The sequence below is a fragment of the Dryobates pubescens genome, chromosome 39, assembly GCF_014839835.1.
Source record: "Dryobates pubescens isolate bDryPub1 chromosome 39, bDryPub1.pri, whole genome shotgun sequence".
In the NCBI taxonomy this organism is placed as follows: Eukaryota; Metazoa; Chordata; class Aves; order Piciformes; family Picidae; genus Dryobates; species Dryobates pubescens.
The window spans coordinates 4,023,413-4,044,779 of record NC_071650.1 but is presented as its reverse complement, the minus strand read 5'-3'; the positions used below and the strand labels follow the sequence as shown (position 1 = coordinate 4,044,779).

The 21,367-nt window shown below is 63.8% G+C and overlaps 1 protein-coding gene across 1 annotated transcript; it reads right to left on the bottom strand.

Annotated features, from left to right (window-relative positions):
* Nucleotides 1–66: 66 nt before the first annotated feature.
* PPP1R18 (protein phosphatase 1 regulatory subunit 18) lies at nucleotides 67–12,470 on the bottom strand. The gene is made up of 5 exons (XM_054177207.1): nucleotides 12,415–12,470; nucleotides 4,949–5,338; nucleotides 3,580–3,945; nucleotides 675–918; nucleotides 67–119 (listed from the first exon to the last, which is right to left on the bottom strand). The coding sequence occupies exons 2-5, from the start codon at nucleotides 5,333–5,335 to the stop codon at nucleotides 100–102; spliced, it is 1,017 nt and encodes a 338-aa protein (XP_054033182.1). The 5' UTR covers nucleotides 5,336–5,338; nucleotides 12,415–12,470; the 3' UTR covers nucleotides 67–99.
* Between the last annotated feature and the right edge of the window lie 8,897 nt (nucleotides 12,471–21,367).

The following is a 21,367-nucleotide window of genomic DNA, read 5'->3' as shown; positions in this document are numbered from 1 at the left end:
TCCAGCAGGGGTTTGGGGGGGGGAGGGGGGGGAGGGGATGGATTTGGGGGTCCCCAACGTTGGGATCCCCCTCCCCCCCCCGCGGGGCTGGGGCCAAGGTCACCGCCGGCAGGATTCATCTGGGGGGGGAGGGGGAGGTCAGGCAGGACTCGGGGGGGGTCCAGGTGCCCCCAGTGCTGCCCCCCCAGGGCCTCCCTCAGCCCCCCCCGGACCCCTCCTCAGCCATCCAGGACAGCCCCCCCTGAACCCTAAAATCCAGAGACCACCAACCCCCCCCAACTGCCCCCCCCCACCATCCAGGACCCCCCCAGACCCCCCCCACCATCCAGGACCCCCCCAGACCCCCCCAACCATCCAGGACCCCCCAACCCTTCCTCAGCTTCCCCCCCCCCCCCCAGGGCATCTGGGACCCCCCCAAATCAAGGGCCCTCCCCCTAACCATCCAGGACCCCCCCAGGACCCCCCAGCCCCCTCCCCAAGCACCTCGAGACCCCCAGCCCCCACCTCAACTGCCCCCCCCGGGCATCTGGGACCCCCTCAGCCCCCTCCCAGGCATCCAGGACCCCCCAGCCCCCTCCCCAACCCCCCCTCAACTGCCCCCCCCCCCCGGGCATCTGGCACCCCCCCAGACCCCCCCCAAATTCTGGCCCCTCCCCCGGTCCCCGGTCCCTCACCCACGAGCAGGGCTCTGGCTCGCAGCGCCCCCTGCAGGCCCCTCCCCGGGGAGGCTTCCTCCTCCTCCTCTTCCTCTTCCTCCTCCTCCTCCTCGGGGGGTGCTGGGGTGGGGGTGGGGGTGCCGGGGGGGGGTCCCGGGCTCGGGGGGGAGTCCTCGGGGGGGTCCCAGGCTGCCAGCAGAGCTCCCTCCGAGGGGTAGCTGAAAACCTGCTCCAGGTGGCGCTCGCTGAAGCAGAGCTGCAGCTGGGGGGAGGGCCGGGGGGGACAGTTGGGGACAGCCCTGGGGGCACCCTGGGGTCCCCTTGGGTCATGGGGACAGTTGGGGACAGCCCTGGGGGCACCCTGGGGTCGCCCTGGGGGCACCCTGGGTTCACTCTGGGGTCCCCTTGGGGTCATGGGGACAGCCCTGGGGGCACCCTGGGGTCACTCTGGGGTCCCCTTGGGGTCATGGGGACAGTTGGGGACAGCCCTGGGGGCACCCTGGGGTCCCCTTGGGTCATGGGGACAGTTGGGGACAGCCCTGGGGTCACTCTGGGGTCCCCTTGGGGTCATGGGGACAGTTGGGGACAGCCCTGGGGGCACCCTGGGGTCACTCTGGGGTCCCCTTGGGGTCATGGGGACAGTTGGGGACAGCCCTGGGGGCACCCTGGGGTCACTCTGGGGTCCCCTTGGGGTCATGGGGACAGTTGGGGACAGCCCTGGGGGCACCCTGGGTCACTCTGGGGTCCCCTTGGGGTCATGGGGACAGTTGGGGACAGCCCTGGGGGCACCCTGGGGTCACTCTGGGGTCCCCTTGGGTCATGGGGACAGTTGGGGACAGCCCTGGGGGCACCCTGGGGTCGCCCTGGGGGCACCCTGGGTTCACTCTGGGGTCCCCTTGGGGTCATGGGGACAGCCCTGGGGGCACCCTGGGGTCACTCTGGGGTCCCCTTGGGGTCATGGGGACAGTTGGGGACAGCCCTGGGGGCACCCTGGGGTCCCCTTGGGGTCATGGGGACAGTTGGGGACAGCCCTGGGGGCACCCTGGGGTCACTCTGGGGTCCCCTTGGGGTCATGGGGACAGTTGGGGACAGCCCTGGGGGCACCCTGGGGTCCCCTTGGGTCATGGGGACAGTTGGGGACAGCCCTGGGGGCACCCTGGGGTCCCCTTGGGGTCATGGGGACAGTTGGGGACAGCCCTGGGGGCACCCTGGGGTCACTCTGGGGTCCCCTTGGGGTCATGGGGACAGTTGGGGACAGCCCTGGGGGCACCCTGGGGTCACTCTGGGGTCCCCTTGGGGTCATGGGGACAGTTGGGGACAGCCCTGGGGGCACCCTGGGGTCACTCTGGGGTCCCCTTGGGGTCATGGGGACAGTTGGGGACAGCCCTGGGGGCACCCTGGGGTCACTCTGGGGTCCCCTTGGGGTCATGGGGACAGGTGGGGACCCCCCTGGGGACAATGTGGGGACAGGGACACCCCTGGGGTCACCTTGGGGTCACCCTGAGGTCACTCTGGGGTCGTGGGCACAACCCTGGGGACACAGTGGGGGACTCCACGGAGACCCTCTGGGGATGGGGACCCCTTGGGGACCTCCTGAGGGACCTCCTGAGGGACCTCCTGAGGGCCCTTTGGTTCCCCTCCCCCTGTCCCCCTGTCGTGTGTCATTCCCCCCCCCCCGCCCCTTGCCCCCCCTCCCTTGGGGCCCTTCCTGTCCCCTTCGTCCCCTCCCCCACTCTCCTTCCGATGCTAATTAACCCTCCCCCCCCCCCCCCAGCAGATTAACCTTAACTACGAAGCCTCTTAATGGGGGGGGGGGGGAGGGGGGTCACGTGTCCCTTGCGGGGGGGGGGGGAGGGGACAAAGGAAGTGGCAAGGGGGGGAGGGGACCTTGGGGACACCCAACCCCCACCCTGCCACCGGCTCCCAACCACTTCCTGCCCCCTCCCCCTCCTCCCTTCCCCCTCCCCCACTCTGGCTTCCTGTTTGGGGGGGGCCCTAAAAGGGACCTGGAGGGGAGACCCCCAAAGAGGGACCCCCCCCCCCCCCAAAGGGACCTGGAGGGGACCCCCCATAGAGGGACCCAAAAGGGGACCCCAGAATGGGACCTGGAGAGGACCCCTTCTAAAGAGGGACCCTAAAAAGGACCCCCCCAAAAGGGACCCCCCCCAAGCGTCCCCAAGCTCAGCCTGCACACAGCTGCTGCCACCTGAATGGGGAGGGGGCCGGGGGGGGCAGGGGGGCAGGAAGGAGGGGCCAAGGAGGTCCAGGAGGGGACAAAGATGGGGACAGGGAGGGGACACAGGACAGGACTGGGGACAAAGGGCCAGGAGGGGACAAGGAGCAGGGCTGGGGACAAGAAGACCCTGGAGGGGACCAGGATGGGGACAAAGAGGACCAGGAGGGAACAAGGACCACGGCTGGGGCCAAGGAGGTCCAAGATGGGACACAGCTCAAGGCTGGGGACAAGGGACAGCCAGGAGGGGACAGGGACCAGGGCTGGGGACAGGAAGGTCCTGGAGGGGACAGGAAGGGCCCTGAGGGGCCGGGGGGGTGACAGGGGTGGTGGCACCTGAGGGGGACCTGGGGGCAGCTGGGTGGCAGCTGAGGGGACACTGAGTTGGGGACCCAACAGGAAGGGTTGGGATCACCTGGGGGGGACGGGGGGGGGGCAGCTGGTGGCACCGGAGGGGACATCGGGAGGGGCCAGGGAGGGGCAGGTCGGGGTGGGGCAGGCCGGGGTGGGGCAGGCCGGGGTGGGGCAGGTTGGGGTGGGGCAGGCCGGGGTGGGGCAGGCTGAGTCGCGACGCTCTGAACTGCCACAGAGGTCCACGAGAGGCCACCCAGGACCCCCAAGAAGGTCACCAAAGGCCACCCCAGGCCCCCAGGAGGCCCCTCCTGCCCCCCCGGCCCCCCCTGGCCCTACCTTCTTCCTGTGGGGGTCGCTCTTGGCCAGGCAGGAGCGAGGCAGCGCCAGGTAGCCGCCGATCACTTGGATCTCCTCCGCCCTGGGGTATCTCTTCTTGGGGGTCCCTGGGGGGGCTGGGGGTGCCCCTGGGGATGGCCCCGGGGGGGTTGGTGGCCCCTGGGGGGTCGGGGGCCCCGGGGCCACCCCGTTGGCCCCCCCAGCCCCCCCCCTCCGGGGCCTGACGGTGATGGTGTTGCCGCTGCGGCGCTGCAGGGCAGGGTGGGAAGGGCTGGGGGGGGGCTGGCGCCGAGGGCCTCCTCTTCCTCCTCCTCCTCCTCCTCCTCCTCCTCGCATGCTGCTGGTGGCCGCCGAGGGTACGCCGCCCTGGGGGCCACCACCGCCGCCCCTGGGGCCACCACCACCCAGGGCAGCGCTGGGAGACTCTGCGGCGCCACCTGCTGGCCGCCGGGGGGGGGACACGGAGGAGGAAGAGGAAGCTGGGGGAGGGGTGGTGGCAGCAGGAGGTTGGATTGAAGGTTGGCCTTCGGCTGCCACCAGGGGGCGCTCCTGGCCTGCTGGCAGTGGCACTTGGCATCCTGGTGGCCATTGGCTTCCTGGTAGCCCTTGGCCTGATGTCCCCTGACCTCCTGCTGGCCCCTGGCCTCCTGCTGGCCCCTGGCCTGGTGACCCCTGACCCCCTGCTGGCCTCTGGCCTGGTGACCCCTGACCCCCTGCTGGCCCCTGGCCTGGTGACCCCTGACCTCCTGCTGGCCCCTGGCCTGGTGACCCCTGACCCCCTGCTGGCCCCTGGCCTGGTGGCCATTGGCCTCCTGCTGTCTCCTGACCTCCTGCTGGCCCCCAGCCCTCAGCCACCTTCCAGGTCCTGACCCTCCCCTTGGCCACCCCCTGCTCCTCAGCTGTCCCCAGCTCCCTGGGGCCACCAACTGTCCCCAAGCCCTCAGGTGACCCTGGGCTGCCACCACCCTTGACCTTAGAGCCCTCAGCTGGCCCTTGGCCCTCAGCTGCCCCCCAGCCTTTGGCCACCCCCAGGCCCTTGGTGCTCCCCAGGCCCTCAGGTGACCCTGGGCTGGTGGCCAATCCCTGGCCCTTGGCTACCCTCTGGGGCTCAGCCACCTGCTGGCCATCAACTGTCCCCAAGCCCCTGGTGGCCTCCAGACCCTCAACTGTCCCCAAGCTCCTGCTGGTCCCCAAGCCCTTGGTGCTCCCCAGACCTTCTTCTGTCCCCAAGCCCTTGGTGGCCTCCAGACCCTCAGCTGTCCCCATCCCCTTCATGGCCCCCGGCCCTTCAACCACCCCCAAGCCCTTGCTTGCCCCTACTCCTCTCTCCTCCTCCTCCTCTTCCTCCTCCTCACCCCCCTCTCCCCCTCTCCCCCACCACTGCCCAGCCCCCTGGGGCCTCCCCTCGGTGCTGAGGGACCTGGCAGGGCTCCCCCTGCTGGTGGTGGCGGCGAAGCGACTCAGCAGCCGACTGACCCTGCCCCGGGGGGGATCCCCAGCCCCACACCGCTCCAGGGCCTCCTCGCTGCGGCTCAGCCAGGCCTGGCCTGAGCCCAGGGAGGTTGCAGCTCGGCCTGGGGGGGGGTTGGGGGGGCGGGGGAGGGGTGGCCTTGGCTCGGCGGCGCTCCAGCAGCTCTCGTTTCCAGGGGGGGAGCTGAGCTGCTCTGTCCCTCTGCTCCCTCTCCCTGCGCCTGGCTGCTTCCTCCTCCCTGCGGCGCCGCTCCAGCAGCTGCAGCTTCCAGCCCGGCACCGCCATGGCCTGCGGGGGGCAGCGGCGAGGCTGGGGTGGGCTGAGTTGGTTGGTTGGGTGGGGTTGGTCAGGTTGAGTTGGGCTGGGGGAAGCTGGGGGTTGGGATGGTGGAGGAACCAAGGTGGAGGAACCAAGGGGTTGGGTTAGGCAAGGTTGGGTTGGTTGAGTTGGGTTGGGTTGGTTGGGGCAGGGTGGGTTGAGTTGGGGGAGGTTGGGTTGGGTTGGGTTAGGTGAGGTGAGGTTGGGTTGGGTTGGGGGAGGTTGGGTTGGGTTAGGTGAGGTGAGGTTGGGTTGGGTTGTGTTGGTTGGCTCGGGGGAGGTTGGGTTGGGGAAGGTTGGGTTGAGTTGGGGGAGGTTGGGTTGAGTTGGGGGAGGTTGGGTTGGGTTAGGTGAGGTTGGGTTGGGTTGGTTGGCTTGGGGGAGGGTGGGTTGGGGAAGGTTGGGTTGAGTTGGGGGAGGTTGGGTTGGGTTAGGTGAGGTTGGGTTGGGTTGGTTGGCTCGGGGGAGGTTGGGTTGGGGAAGGTTGGGTTGAGTTGGGTGAGGTTGGGTTGAGTTGGGGGAGGTTGGGTTGGGTTAGGTGAGGTTGGGTTGGGTTGTATTGGGGGAGGTTGGGGTTTGGGATGGTGGAAGAACCAAGGTGGAGGAACCAAGAATGGAGAAGGCACCAAAGTGAAAGAACCAAAGGGTTAGGTTAGGCAAGTTGGGTTGGGTTGACTTGAGTTGGATGGAGTTGGGGGGAGGTTGGATTGGGTTGGGCTGGATTAGGTGAAGTTGGGTTGGGTTGGTTGGGGGAGGTTGGGGTTTAGGATGGTGGAGGAACCAAGGTGGAAGAACCAAGCAGTTGAGTTGGGCAAGGTTGGATTGGGTTGGTTGAGTTGGCTTGGGTTGGCTTGGGTTGGGGGAGGTTAGGTTGGGTTGGGTTGGATTGGTTGGGGGAGGTTGGGTTGGGGAGGTTGGGGGAAGTTGGGTTGGGGGAGGATGGGGTTTGGGATGGTGGAAGAACCAAGGTGGAGGAACCAAGAATGGAGGAGGAACCAAGGGGTTGGGTTGGGCAAGGTTGGGATGGGTGGTTGAGTTGGGTTGGGTTGAGTTGGGGGAGGTTGTGTTGGTTGGGTTGGTTGTGTTGGTTGGGTTGGGGGAGGTTGGGTTGAGTTGGGTTGGGGAAGGTTGGGTTGGGTTGGGTTGGTTGGGGAAGGTTGGGTTCGCTGGGTTGGGGGAGGTTGGGTTGGGTTGGTTGGGGGAGGTTGGGTTGGGTGGGTTGGGTTGGTTGGGGCTGGTTGGGTTGGTTGGGGGAGATTGGGTTGAGTTGGTTGGGTTGGGTTGGGGGTGGTTGGGCTGGAGGAGGTTGGGTTGGGTGGGTTGGGTTGGTTGGGGGAGGTTGGGTTGGCTGGGTTGGGTGGGTAGGGTTGGGTTGGGGGTGGTTGGGCTGGAGGAGGTTGGGTTGGGTTGGTTGGGTTGAGTTGGTTGGGGGGAGGTTGGGTTGGTTGGGTTGAGTTGGTAGGGTTGGGTTGGGGGTGGTTGGGCTGGAGGAGGTTGGGTTGGGTTCGGTTTGGTTGGGTTGGGTTGGTTGGGTTGGGTTGGGTTGGGTTGGGGGTGGTTGGGCTGGAGGAGGTTGGGTTGGGTTTGGTTTGGTTGGGTTGGGTTGGTTGGGTTGGTTGGGTTGGGTTGGGGGTGGTTGGGCTGGAGGAGGTTGGGTTGGGTTCGGTTTGGTTGGGTTGGGTTGGGTTGGTTGGGTTGGGTTGGTTGGGTTGGGTGTGTATGGGGAAGGAAGGAGGAAAAGCCACAGGGTTGGTTGGATTGGGTGCAGTTGGGATGGGGAGGAAGGAGGAAGCAAAGGGGAGGAACCAAACGTGGAGGAACCAAGGAGGAGGAACAAAGGATAGAGGAGAAAACAAGGATGGAGAAGGAAACAAGAAAGAAGAACCAAGGGGTTGGGGTTGGTAGGGTTGGGTTGGTTGAGATTGGGTTGGGCAAAGGATGGTTGAAGATGGTGGAAGAATGAAGATGGAGGAACCAAGGAGAAGGAACCAAGGATGGAGGAACCAAGGATGGAGGAACCAAGGGTGGAGGAAGCAAGGGTGGAGGAAGCAAGGGTGGAGGAAGCAAGGGTGGAGGAACCAAGGGTGGAGGAAGCAAGGATGGAGGAAGCAAGGGTGGAGGAAGCAAGGATGGAGGAAGCGAGGAGGAAGCAAGGATAGAGGAAGCAAGGATGGAGGAACCAAGGATGGAGGAACCAAGGATGGAGGAAGCAAGGATGGAGGAAGCAAAGATGGAGGAAGCAAGGAGCAGGAACCAAGGATGGAGGAACCAAGGATGGAGGAACCAAGGATAGAGGAACCAAGGATGGAGGAACCAAGGAGCAGGAACCAAGGGTGGAGGAACCAAGGATGGAGGAACCAAGGATGGAGGAACCAAGGAGTAGGAACCAAGGGTAGAGGAACCAAGGATAGAGGAACCAAGGGTGGAGGAACCAAGGATGGAGGAAGCAAGGATGGAGGAACCAAGGAGCAGGAACCAAGGATGGAGGAACCAAGGATGGAGGAACCAAGGGTGGAGGAAGCAAGGATAGAGGAACCAAGGAGCAGGAACCAAGGGTGGAGAAATCAAGGATGGAGGAACCAAGGAGCAGGAACCAAGGGTGGAGGAAGCAAAGAGCAGGAACCAAGGGTGGAGGAACCAAGGGTGGAGGAAGCAAGGATGGAGGAAGCAAGGAGCAGGGACCAAGGGTGGAGGAACCAAGGGTGGAGGAACCAAGGATGGAGGAACCAAGGAGCAGGAACCAAGGATGGAGGAACCAAGGATGGAGGAACCAAGGGTGGAGGAAGCAAGGATGGAGAAACCAAGGATGGAGGAACCAAGGAGCAGGAACCAAGGGTGGAGGAAGCAAGGGTGGAGGAAGCAAGGAGCAGGGACCAAGGGTGGAGGAAGCAAGGGTGGAGGAAGCAAGGATGGAGGAAGCAAGGATAGAGGAAGCAAGGGTGGAGGAAGCAAGGGTGGAGGAAGCAAGGGTGGAGGAAGCAAGGGTGGAGGAAGCAAGGATAGAGGAAGCAAGGGTGGAGGAAGCAAGGGTGGAGGAAGCAAGGAGCAGGGACCAAGGGTGGAGGAACCAAGGATGGAGGAACCAAGGAGCAGGAACCAAGGATGGAGGAACCAAGGAGCAGGAACCAAGGGTGGAGGAAGCAAGGATGGAGGAAGCAAGGGTGGAGGAAGCAAGGATGGAGGAACCAAGGAGCAGGAACCAAGGGTGGAGGAAGCAAGGATGGAGGAAGCAAGGGTGGAGGAACCAAGGATGGAGGAACCAAGGAGCAGGAACCAAGGGTGGAGGAACCAAGGATGGAGGAACCAAGGATGGAGGAACCAAGGGTGGAGGAACCAAGGAGCAGGAACCAAGGGTGGAGGAACCAAGGATGGAGGAACCAAGGATGGAGGAACCAAGGAGTAGGAACCAAGGGTAGAGGAACCAAGGATAGAGGAACCAAGGGTGGAGGAACCAAGGATGGAGGAAGCAAGGATGGAGGAAGCAAGGGTGGAGGAACCAAGGATGGAGGAACCAAGGAGCAGGAACCAAGGGTGGAGGAAGCAAGGATGGAGGAAGCAAGGATAGAGGAACCAAGGGTGGAGGAACCAAGGATGGAGGAAGCAAGGATGGAGGAAGCAAGGGTGGAGGAACCAAGGATGGAGGAACCAAGGAGCAGGAACCAAGGGTGGAGGAAGCAAGGATGGAGGAAGCAAGGATAGAGGAACCAAGGATGGAGGAACCAAGGAGCAGGAACCAAGGGTGGAGGAACCAAGGATGGAGGAACCAAGGATGGAGGAACCAAGGAGTAGGAACCAAGGGTAGAGGAACCAAGGATAGAGGAACCAAGGGTGGAGGAACCAAGGATGGAGGAAGCAAGGATGGAGGAACCAAGGAGCAGGAACCAAGGATGGAGGAACCAAGGATGGAGGAACCAAGGGTGGAGGAACCAAGGGTGGAGGAAGCAAGGATAGAGGAACCAAGGAGCAGGAACCAAGGGTGGAGAAATCAAGGATGGAGGAACCAAGGAGCAGGAACCAAGGATGGAGGAACCAAGGGTGGAGGAACCAAGGGTGGAGGAACCAAGGATGGAGGAACCAAGGATAGAGGAACCAAGGGTGGAGGAACCAAGGGTGGAGGAACCAAGGGTGGAGGAACCAAGGAGCAGGAAGCAAGGGTGGAGGAAGCAAGGGTGGAGGAAGCAAGGATGGAGGAAGCAAGGAGCAGGGACCAAGGGTGGAGGAAGCAAAGAGCAGGAACCAAGGGTGGAGGAACCAAGGGTGGAGGAACCAAGGAGCAGGAAGCAAGGGTGGAGGAAGCAAGGGTGGAGGAAGCAAGGATGGAGGAAGCAAGGAGCAGGGACCAAGGGTGGAGGAAGCAAAGAGCAGGAACCAAGGGTGGAGGAACCAAGGGTGGAGGAACCAAGGAGCAGGAACCAAGGATGGAGGAACCAAGGATGGAGGAACCAAGGAGCAGGAACCAAGGAGCAGGAACCAAGGGTGGAGGAACCAAGGAGCAGGAACCAAGGAGCAGGAACCAAGGGTGGAGGAAGCAAGGATGGAGAAACCAAGGATGGAGGAACCAAGGAGCAGGAACCAAGGGTGGAGGAAGCAAGGATGGAGGAAGCAAGGATAGAGGAACCAAGGATGGAGGAAGCAAGGGTGGAGGAAGCAAGGATGGAGGAAGCAAGGATGGAGGAAGCAAGGAGCAGGGACCAAGGGTGGAGGAACCAAGGATGGAGGAACCAAGGAGCAGGAACCAAGGAGCAGGAACCAAGGGTGGAGGAACCAAGGAGCAGGAACCAAGGAGCAGGAACCAAGGGTGGAGGAAGCAAGGATGGAGAAACCAAGGATGGAGGAACCAAGGAGCAGGGACCAAGGGTGGAGGAAGCAAGGGTGGAGGAAGCAAGGATGGAGGAAGCAAGGGTGGAGGAAGCAAGGGTGGAGGAAGCAAGGGTGGAGGAAGCAAGGAGCAGGGACCAAGGGTGGAGGAACCAAGGATGGAGGAACCAAGGAGCAGGAACCAAGGGTGGAGGAACCAAGGATGGAGGAACCAAGGAGCAGGAACCAAGGGTGGAGGAACCAAGGATGGAGGAACCAAGGAGCAGGAACCAAGGGTGGAGGAACCAAGGATGGAGGAACCAAGGAGCAGGAACCAAGGATGGAGGAACCAAGGATGGAGGAACCAAGGAGCAGGAACCAAGGGTGGAGGAACCAAGGATGGAGGAACCAAGGATGGAGGAACCAAGGAGCAGGGACCAAGGGTGGAGGAACCAAGGATGGAGGAACCAAGGAGCAGGAACCAAGGGTGGAGGAACCAAGGAGCAGGGACCAAGGGTGGAGGAACCAAGGATGGAGGAAACAAGGAGCAGGAACCAAGGAGCAGGGACCAAGGGTGGAGGAACCAAGGATGGAGGAACCAAGGAGCAGGGACCAAGGGTGGAGGAACCAAGGAGTAGGAACCAAGGGTGGAGGAACCAAGGATGGAGGAACCAAGGAGCAGGAACCAAGGGTGGAGGAACCAAGGAGCAGGAACCAAGGATGGAGGAACCAAGGATGGAGGAACCAAGGAGCAGGGACCAAGGGTGGAGGAACCAAGGATGGAGGAACCAAGGAGCAGGAACCAAGGAGCAGGGACCAAGGGTGGAGGAACCAAGGATGGAGGAAACAAGGAGCAGGAACCAAGGAGCAGGGACCAAGGGTGGAGGAACCAAGGATGGAGGAACCAAGGAGCAGGAACCAAGGGTGGAGGAACCAAGGATGGAGGAACCAAGGATGGAGGAACCAAGGAGCAGGGACCAAGGGTGGAGGAACCAAGGAGCAGGGACCAAGGGTGGAGGAACCAAGGAGCAGGGACCAAGGGTGGAGGAACCAAGGATGGAGGAACCAAGGAGCAGGAACCAAGGGTGGAGGAACCAAGGAGCAGGGACCAAGGGTGGAGGAACCAAGGATGGAGGAACCAAGGAGCAGGAACCAAGGGTGGAGGAACCAAGGAGCAGGGACCAAGGGTGGAGGAACCAAGGATGGAGGAACCAAGGAGCAGGAACCAAGGGTGGAGGAACCAAGGATGGAGGAGGCAGAAGATCCAAGGCTGAGGAATCTTGGGAGCCCCCGGGGATGGGGTGGGGCCGCCGAGGCCACCAGAGGCCACCAGAGGCCACCAGAGGCCACCAGACCCTGCCAAGGTTGTGGCCACCAGAGGCCACCAGGGTTGGGGCCAGAGGCTGCTGTGGAGGGGGACAGGGATGGGTGACCCAGGATTGGAGGGGGGCTGGGGGGGGGTCCCCTAAAGTCTTGGGGGGGTCCTAAGAGTCCAGAGAGGCCCCAGGAATCTGGGGGGGTCCCCAACAGCCGGGGGGGGGTCCCAAGTATCCGGGGGGCTCCCAAGAGTTTGGAGCAACCCCAGGAGTCTGAGGGGGGTCCTAAGAGTCTGGGGGGGTCCCAGTAGTTCAGGGGGGCCCCAGCAGTCTGGGGGCGGTCCCAAGAAGCCGGGGGGGTCCCCAGCCCTTCTCACCCCCCCGCCGAAACCTCCCCCCGGCTGCGGGCAGGGTGCGGCCGCGGGCGGGGAGGTGGGGCCCAGGGTGTGGGGAGGGGGAGGCCAAGAACTTGGGGGGGGTGGGGGCCGGGGGGGGGGGAGGAATCTTTGGGGGGGAGGCTCAGAGCCCAGGAATTTCCGGCGGGGGTCCCCAGGACATTTTTATTTGGGGGGGGGAGGGGTCCTTGGGAAGCGATTTTGGGCGGGAAACTGGCGGGGGGGGGAGGCAGGGATTTGGGGGGGGGCAGAGTCGGGGGGGGAGGGGGGGGACACCCCCAAGTATTTTGGGGGGGGACGTCTTAAGGAGGGGCGGCGGGGGGGGCCGGGGGGGGTCCGGCGTCTCCGTTCCCATTGTCAGCGCTGGGCGGAGGTTGGGAGAGGAAGAGGAGGAAGGAGGGAGGGGGGGAGGGGAGGAGGGAGGGGGGGGAGGGGGGGGAGGGAAATCCCCAACCCCTCCCCCCCCCAAATAATCCTAGAAGGGGGGGAAGGGGGGGAGGGTCGGGGGGGGGGTCTCCCCCTCCCCCCAAATACTCACCCCGGGGATGGGAGCTTGGGAGCAGCGTCCGGGAGGGACCTTTGGGGGGGGGAGGGAGGGGGGAGGGGGTGGGGGGGGAGCAGGGAAGGAGGTGGGGGGGGGGGGCAGGAGAAGGAGGAGGAAGGAGGAAGGAGGGAGGAGGAGGAGGAGGAGGAGGAGGGGGGAGACGCAAAGAGGATTTTCGAGAGGGAGGAGGGGGATAGGGCGGGGAGGGAGGGGGAGAAGGGGGGGTGGGGCCCCCCCACTTTGAGGCGGGGGAGGGGGGGAAGGAATGAGGGCGTGGGGGGGAGGGGGGAGGGGGAGGGAGGAGATTTGTGGCCGGAACCCAGGAATGCCGGGGGGGGGGGGCGGGGGGATGGGGGGAGGGAGCCAAGGGGAGAGGGGGGAGGGCTTGGGGGGGTGTCCCGAAGAGCCCCCCCCAGGGGGTGGTTGGAGGAGGAGGAGGAAGGAGGAAGGGGAGGGGGGGAGGGGTTTGGGTTCTTTGTGTGCGAGGGGGAAAGACAAAGGGGGGGGGAGGGAGGGAGGAGGAGGAGGAAGGGGGAGGGGCGGGGCAGAAGGGGGAGGGGCTTGGGGAAGGGAGGGGCCGAGGGGATGTTAGGGTAGGGTCGCGCGAGCGGCGCCCTCTGGCGGCTCGAGGAGGTTGGAACAGCTTCGAGGTTCCCTTCCCTCCCCCCCAGTTCCCCCAGTTCCCGGCGATGGATCCCTCCTGATCCCCTCCCTGGATCCCTCCTGATCCCCACCCCTGTACCATGGATCACCCTCCCCCCCTCCCCCTCCTGGGATCCCCCCAAAATTCTCCTGCCCCCATCCTGGTCCTTCCATTCCCCCAGGATCCCTCCTGATCCCCTCCCAGGATCCCTCCTGATCCCCTCCCCACCGTAGACATCCCCTCACTATCCCTCCTTATATCCCCCCCGCATTCCCCCTCCCCCCATTCCCCCTTCCCCCATTCCCCCCTTCCCCCCATCCTGGTCTTTGGGATCCCCCCCCAGGATCCCTCCCCATCCCCTCACTGTGGATTCTCCTCTGCTTTAGATATTCCTGGGATCCCTCCAGAATTCCCCCCTCCCCTCATCCATCCCAGTATCTGGGATCCACCCCCACAGGATCCCTTCTGATTCCCTCTCCTAGGATCCCTCCTGATCTCCTCCCCACACCACGGACCCCCCCCCCCCGATCCTCCTGGGATCCCCCCCAAACCTTTCCCCACATCCTCCCCTTCCTGAGTGAGATCCTTGGACCCTCAGGGTTTTCCCCGAGGTTCCCCCTCCCCAGATCCCTCTGGATCCCTTGGAATCCCCTCTGAGATTCCTCCTCCCCAGGGACTTTTGGGATCACTCCCGATCCCCCTTCCCCAGATCTCTCCAGATCTCCTCCCCCTCTGCAGATCCCCCTCCCTTCCTGACCCCCCCACCCCCCCCGGTTCTCCCCTGCTCAGATCCCTTCCGCCCTCCTGGCCCCCCCGGGAAGCTCTGCCGGGGCCGGGGTGGGGCCGGAGGATGCCCTCGGAGCTTGTCCCTAATTGGCCATTTCCGGGGGGGGGGCAGGGCCCCGCCCGGCCCGCGGGGACCTCCCAGCCCCGGGGGCTCTGCGTGGGGCCGCACCCACCCCGCCCCGGCCCTCAGCCCTGCCCCTCCCCCCGGGCCACCCCCTGACCCCTCACCCCCTGACCTCCCCCCGCAAAGGAGATCCACTCACCCCGGAGCCCCCCCAGGAGGGGATCCAGTGAGCCCTGGACACCCCCCCAGGCACTGCCTGACCCCTGAGCCCCCACCCCCCAAAGGGGATCCAGTGAGCCCTGACCCCCTGAAATCCTTCCCAGGGGATCCACTCACTGGAGGGGACCCAGGGACCCCTGATCTCCTGATCCACTCACCAGGGGGCATCCAATGACCCCTGACCCTCTGAACCCCCCTAGAAGGGGATCCAATGACCCCTGACCTCCCCCCCAGGAGGGGACCCACTGGCGAGCACCCCCTCCCCCCCGGATCCACTCACACCCAGAAGAGGACCCAGTGACTCTTGATCCCCTGACACCTCCCCAGGGGATCCACTCACTGGACAGGACTCAGTGACCCCTGGCACACACACACTGGAGGGGATCCACTGAGCCCTGATCCTCCAGGGGGATCCACTGAGCCCTGAGCCCCCCAAGATCCTGTGCCCCCACCCCCACCGAATCCACTGACCCTTGAGGCCCCAAGAGATCCAGTGCCCCCCAATCCCCCCCACCAAGGAATCCACCGACCCCTGATCCCCCAAAGGGATCCACTGAGCACTGAGCCCCCCAAGGGATCCTGTGCCCCCAAGCCCCCCACCAAGGAATCCACTGGCCCCTGAGCCCCCCCCCCCCCCGGGATCTACTCCTCCATGAGCCCCCCCTGAAATCCAGTGCCTCCTGATCCCCCCCCCCGGAATCTACTGACCCCTGAGAACCCCCAAAGGGGATCCACCCCTTGCCCCCCCCCCATTTGGGGGTGCCCCTCCCCCAGCCCCGTGCCCCAAGCAGGTCACTGGAGGTGACTCAGGAGCTTGACCTGGGGTGGGGCCCCCCCAAATTCCCACCCTCCCCTTCCCCCCCCACCCCCTCCCACCCCCTCCCCACCCCCTCCCCACCCCCCCCGCCCCACCCCTGTGGCCCCATTTAAAGGTCCCCTCCCAGTTTGCTCCCAGTTTGCTCCCAGCCATGGCTGGGCCACAACTGCCTGCGGCCCTGGGGCTCCTCCTGCTCTGCTGCTGCCTCCCAGGTGAGACTGGGAGGGACTGGGAGGGACTGGGAGGGGGAGTGGGGACCCCCCCAGCCTGCCTTTAGGGACTGGCAGAGACTGGGAGAGACTGGGAAGGAGAGGGAGAGGGACTGGGGACCCCCCCCAGCCTGCCCATGGAGACTGGGAGAGACTGGGAGAGGCATTGGGGTCTCCCCAGCCTATCTCTGGGGACTGGGATATACTGGGAGGGACTGGGATAGGGTTTGGGGTCCCTCCCCAGCCTGCCCATAGGACTGGGAGAGACTGGGAAGGACTGGGATGGAGACTGGGGTCCCTACCTGCCTGCCCATGGGACTGGGAGGGACTGGGAAGGGGACTGGGAGAGTCTGAGAGGGACTGGGATGGGGACTGGGAGGGACTGGGAGGTACTGGGATGGGGACTGGGAGAGTCTGAGAGGGACTGGGATGGGGACTGGGATGGGGACTGGGAGGTACTGGGATGGGGACTGGGAGAGTCTGAGAGGGACTGGGATGGGGACTGGGATGGGGACTGGGAGGGACTGGGAGGTACTGGGATGGGGACTGGGAGGTACTGGGATGGGGACTGGGAGAGTCTGAGAGGGACTGGGATGGGGACTGGGAGGCACTGGGAGGTACTGGGAGGGGGACTGAGTGAAACTGGGACAGAATCTGGGAGGGACTGGGGTGGAGGCTGAATGGGTTGGGATGGGAACTGGGATGGACTGGGAATGGGTGGAACAGGGATGAGAGGGGGACTGGGAGGGACTGGGATGGACTGGGAGGGACTGGGAATGGGTGGAACAGGGATGAGAGGGGGACTGGGAGGGACTGGGATGGACTGGGAGGGACTGGGAATGGGTGGAACAGGGATGAGAGGGGGACTGGGAGGGACTGGGAGGGACTGGGAGGGACTGGGAGGCCTCCCCTGACTCCGCCCTCTTGGCCCAGATGCCTTCGGCCGCTGCGAGTCCGGATCCGGCCTGGCCCCGCTGACAGCCGGAGTGGATCCCTGCAAGGATCCTGCTGGATTCCTCAGCCCCCAGCTGGGGGGATCTGAGCGGGGCAGCTCAGGGCCCTCTGCTGAGCAGGGATCCTATGGAGGCGGTCAGGGATCCTACGGAGGCGGTCAGGGATCCTATGGAGGCGGTCAGGGATCCTACGGAGGTGGATCAGGATCCTATGGAGGCGGTCAGGGATCCTATGGAGGCGGACAGGGATCCTATGGAGGCGGTCAGGGATCCTATGGAGGCGGACAGGGATCCTATGGAGGTGGATCAGGATCCTACGGAAGTGGATCCCATGGGGGCAGACAGGGATCCTACGGAGGCAGACCAGGATCCTACAGCAGTGGATCAGGATCCTATGGGGCCGGATCAGGATCCTACGGCGGCCCCTCGGGATCCTACGGACTTGGATTGGGCAGACCCAGCTCCTATGGGGGAAGTGGATCCCAGGGGGGAAGTGGATCCTATGGGGGACACAGCTCCTATGGGGGATTGAATTCGGGATCCTATGGAAGTGGATCTGGATCAGGCAGACCTGGCTCATCTCAAGCAGGATCCAGTTCAGGATCCTATGGAGGTGGATTGGGATCAGGGAGACCTGGATCCCAGGGGGGAAGTGGGTCTGGATCAGGCAGACCTGGATCCCAGGGGGGAAGTGGGTCTGGATCAGGCAGACCTGGCTCATCTCAAGGAGGATCCAGTTCAGGATCCTATGGAGGTGGATTTGGATCAGGGAGACCTGGATCCCAGGGGGGAAGTGGGTCTGGATCAGGCAGACCTGGATCCCAGGGGGGAAGTGGATCTGGATCAGGCAGACCTGGCTCATCTCAAGGAGGATCCAGTTCAGGATCCTATGGAGGTGGATTTGGATCAGGGAGACCTGGATCCCAGGGGGGAAGTGGGTCTGGATCAGGCAGACCTGGATCCCAGGGGGGAAGTGGGTCTGGATCAGGCAGACCTGGCTCATCTCAAGGAGGATCCAGTTCAGGATCCTATGGAGGTGGATTGGGATCAGGCAGACCTGGATCCCAGGGGGGAAGTGGATCTGGATCAGGGAGACCAGGATCCCAAGGAGGTAGTGGATCTGGGTCTTATGGACGTGGGTCAGGATCCTCTGGGGGAAGTGGATCCTATGGAGGCAGGCCAGGATCCTATGGAGGATCCAGTTCAGGATCAGGCAGACCTGGATCCCAAGGGGGAAGTGGATCTGGATCAGGCAGACCTGGATCTCAGGGAGGCAGTGGATCCCAGGGAGGTAGTGGATCAGGATCCTATGGGCTCCCTGAGTCCTATGGGGACGATTCAGGCTCCTATGGGGGGGGATCAGGCTCCTATGGGGGGGGATCAGGATCCTATGGGGGGGGATCAGGCTCCTATGGGGGTGGATCAGGCTCCTATGGGGGGGGATCAGGCTCCTATGGGGGGGGATCAGGATCCCAGGGAGGGATCCAGCGTCCTGGCTACAAGAATCCTGGGATCCCCTTCATCCCAGGGTTGCGGGATCCAGCCCGGATTGGGGGCTACATCCCCTTGCGCCGCGGCCCTGAGGCAGGATCCACTTCGGGATCCCGTTGGGGATCCACCTCGGGATCCCGTTTTGGATCCGGCTCAGGATCCAGCTCGGGATCTGGCATGGGATCCAGCTCAGGATATGGCTTGGGACCCAGCTCAGGATCCAGCTCGGGATCCGGGCGGGGATCTGGATCAGGATCCAGCTCAGGATCAGGATCTGGGACCGACATCTCCAGGGAGGGATCCAGGGGAGAAGTCGACCAATCAGATTCCAGTTGCCGGGGCTGTGACAAGTAGGGATCCCCGGGATCCACTCCCCCCGCAACACCAGATCCCAGCTGCCAATAAAGCCACTGGATCACAGCCCAGGCCTCGTCCCTGTCCCTGGGAGGGGCTGGGGCCCAACTGGGAGGGGCTGGGGCAAAACTGGGAGGGGCTGGGGCAAAACTAGGAGGGAATGGGGCCCAACTGGGACAGGGCAGGGGTGGGAGTGGCACTAACCCAGTGAGACCAGTTTGGGACCTGGGTGGCACCAGTACAGGACCAGTATGAGCCCCAAGGGACCAGTACGGCACAGTACGGCCCTGTAAGGCCCTGTACGGCCCAGTACAGCCCAGTACAACCCTGTACAGCCCAGTACAGCCCAGTACAACCCAGTACAGCCCAGTACAGCCCTGTACAGCCCAGCACAGCCCAGTACAGCCCAGTACAGCCCAGGACAGCCCAGTACAGCCCAGTGCAGCCCAGTAGAGCCCAGTAGAGCCCAGTACAGCCCAGTACAGCCCAGGACAGCCCAGTACAGCCCAGTACAGCCCAGTACAGCCCAGTACAGCCCAGTACAGCCCAGCACAGCCCTGTACGGCCCAGTACAGCCCTGTACAACCCAGTACAGCCCAGTACAGCCCAGTACAGCCCTGTACGGCCCAGTACAGCCCAGTACAGCCCAGTACGGCCCAGTACAGCCCAGTACAACCCAGTACAGCCCAGTACAGCCCTGTACAGCCCAGTACAACCCAGTACAGCCCAGTACAGCCCTGTACAGCCCAGTACAGCCCAGTACAGCCCTGTACAACCCAGTACAGCCCTGTACAGCCCAGTACAGCCCAGTACAGCCCAGTACAGCCCTGTACAGCCCAGTACAGCCCAGTACAGCCCTGTACAGCCCAGTACAGCCCTGTACAACCCAGTACAGCCCAGTACAGCCCTGTACAGCCCAGTACAGCCCAGTACAGCCCTGTACAGCCCACTACGGCCCAGTACGGCCCAGTACAGCCCTGTACAGCCCAGTACAGCCCTGTACGGCCCAGTACAGCCCAGTACAGCCCTGTACAGCCCAGTACAGCCCTGTACAGCCCAGTACAGCCCAGTACGGCCCAGTACAGCCCAGGACAGCCCGGTACAGCCCAGGACAGCCCAGTACAGCCCAGTACAGCCCAGTACAGCCCAGTACGGCCCACTACAGCCCAGTGTAGCCCAGTACAGCCCAGTACAACCCAGTACAACCCTGTATGGCCCAGTACAATCCTGTACGGCCCAGTACAGCCCAGTACGGCCCAGTACAGCCCAGTACAGCCCTGTAGGGCCCAGTACAGCCCAGTACAGCCCTGTACGGCCCAGTACAGCCCAGTACAGCCCAGTACAGCCCAGTAGAGCCCAGTACAGCCCAGTACAGCCCAGTACAGCCCAGTACAGCCCTGTACAACCCTGTACGGCCCAGTACAGCCCAGTACAACCCTGTACAGCCCAGTACAGCCCTGTACGGCCCAGTACAGCCCAGTACAGCCCTGTACAACCCTGTACGGCCCAGTACAGCCCAGTACGGCCCAGGACAGCCCAGGACAGCCCAGTACAGCCCTGTACAGCCCAGTACAGCCCAGTACAGCCCTGTACAGCCCAGTACATCCCAGTACAGCCCAGGACAGCCCAGTACGGCCCAGTACAGCCCAGTACAGCCCAGTACAGCCCGGTACAGCCCGGTACAGCCCAGTACAGCCCAGTACAGCCCGGTACAACCCGGTACAGCCCGGTACAGCCCAGTACAGCCCTGTACAGCCCAGTACATCCCAGTACAGCCCAGGACAGCCCAGTACGGCCCAGTACAGCCCAGTACAGCCCAGTACAGCCCGGTACAGCCCGGTACAGCCCAGTACAGCCCAGTACAGCCCGGTACAGCCCGGTACAGCCCGGTACAGCCCAGTACAGCCCGGTACAGCCCTGTACATAGAACACATAGAATAGAGCAGGTTGGAAGAGACCTTCAGGATCATCACATCCAACCTATCATCCAACACCACCTAAGCAACTGACCCACGGCACCAAGCACCCCAGCAAGGCTCCCCCTGAACACCTCCAGTGCTGGTGACTCCACCACCTCCCCAGGCAGCACATCCCCAGGGCCAATCTCTCTCTCTGTGTGGAACTTCTTCCTAACATCCAACCTGAACCTCCCCTGGCACAGCCTGAGACTGTGTCCTCTTGTTCTGGTGCTGGCTGCCTGGGAGAAGAGACCAACCTCTGCCTGTCTACAACCTCCCTTCAGGTAGTTGTAGACAGCAATAAGGTCTCCCCTGAGCCTCCTCTTCTCCAGGCTAAGCAACCCCAGCTCCCTCAGCCTCTCCTCACAGGGCTGTGCCCCAGACCCCTCCCCAGCTTTGTTGCCCTTTTCTGGACATGCTCCAGCAAGTCAACCTCCTTCCTAAACTGAGGGGCCCAGACCTGGACACAGGACTCAAGGTGCAGCCTAACCAGTGCAGTGTACAGGGGCAGGATGAGCTCCCTGCTGCTGCTGGCCACACTGTTCCTGATGCAGGCCAGGATGCCATTGGCCCTCCTGGCTGCCTGGGCACACTGCAGGCTCATGTTCAGCCTACCATCAACCAGCACCCCCAGGTCCCTCTCTGCCTGACTGCTCTCAGCCACTCTGCCCCCAGCCTGTAGCACTGCCTGGGGTTGCTGTGGCCAATGTGCAGCCCCTGGCACTTGGATGTGTTCAGTCTCCTGCCCTTGCCCTCTGCCCATCTGCCCAGCCTGTCCAGGTCCCTCTGCAGAGCCTCTCTACCCTCCAGCAGATCAACTCCTGTCCCCAGCTTGGTGTCAGCTGCACATTTACTGATGATGGACTCAATGTCCTTGTCCAGATCATCAATAAAGATGTTAAAGAGCACAGGGCCCAGCACTGATCCCTGGGGCACACCACTGGTGTCTGGGGATAGCTGGATGTGGCACCAGTACAGCCCAGTACATCCCAGTACATCCCAGTACAGCCCAGTACAGCTCAGTACAGCCCAGTCCATCCCAGTACAGCCCAGTAAAATCCAGTTCATCCCAGTACATCCCATTACATCCCATTACATCCCAGTATGGCCCAGTATGAGCCCCAAAAGGACCAGTATGAGCCCAGTCCATCCCAGTCTGGCTCCCAGCCATGGGTGGGGGGGAAGGGATCAGGTCCCCACCCTCCGTGGGTGGCCAGGGCCAGGCTGGGTCAGATTCCTTCCTGGGAGTTTCCCCACCCCCACCCCTGCCCCTCCCCCCAGACACCCCCTCCCAGTGCTCCCAGTACTCCCAGTGCTCCCAGTGCTCCCAGACCAGCACCCATGGCTGCCCCAAGCACCTTCGGCATCCTCCTCTTCCTCCTGGGCCTGCTGGGTAGGGGCTGGGGTCTTGGCACCCCTTTGGGGGGGGGTGGAAGGGAGGCAAGGGGGTTGA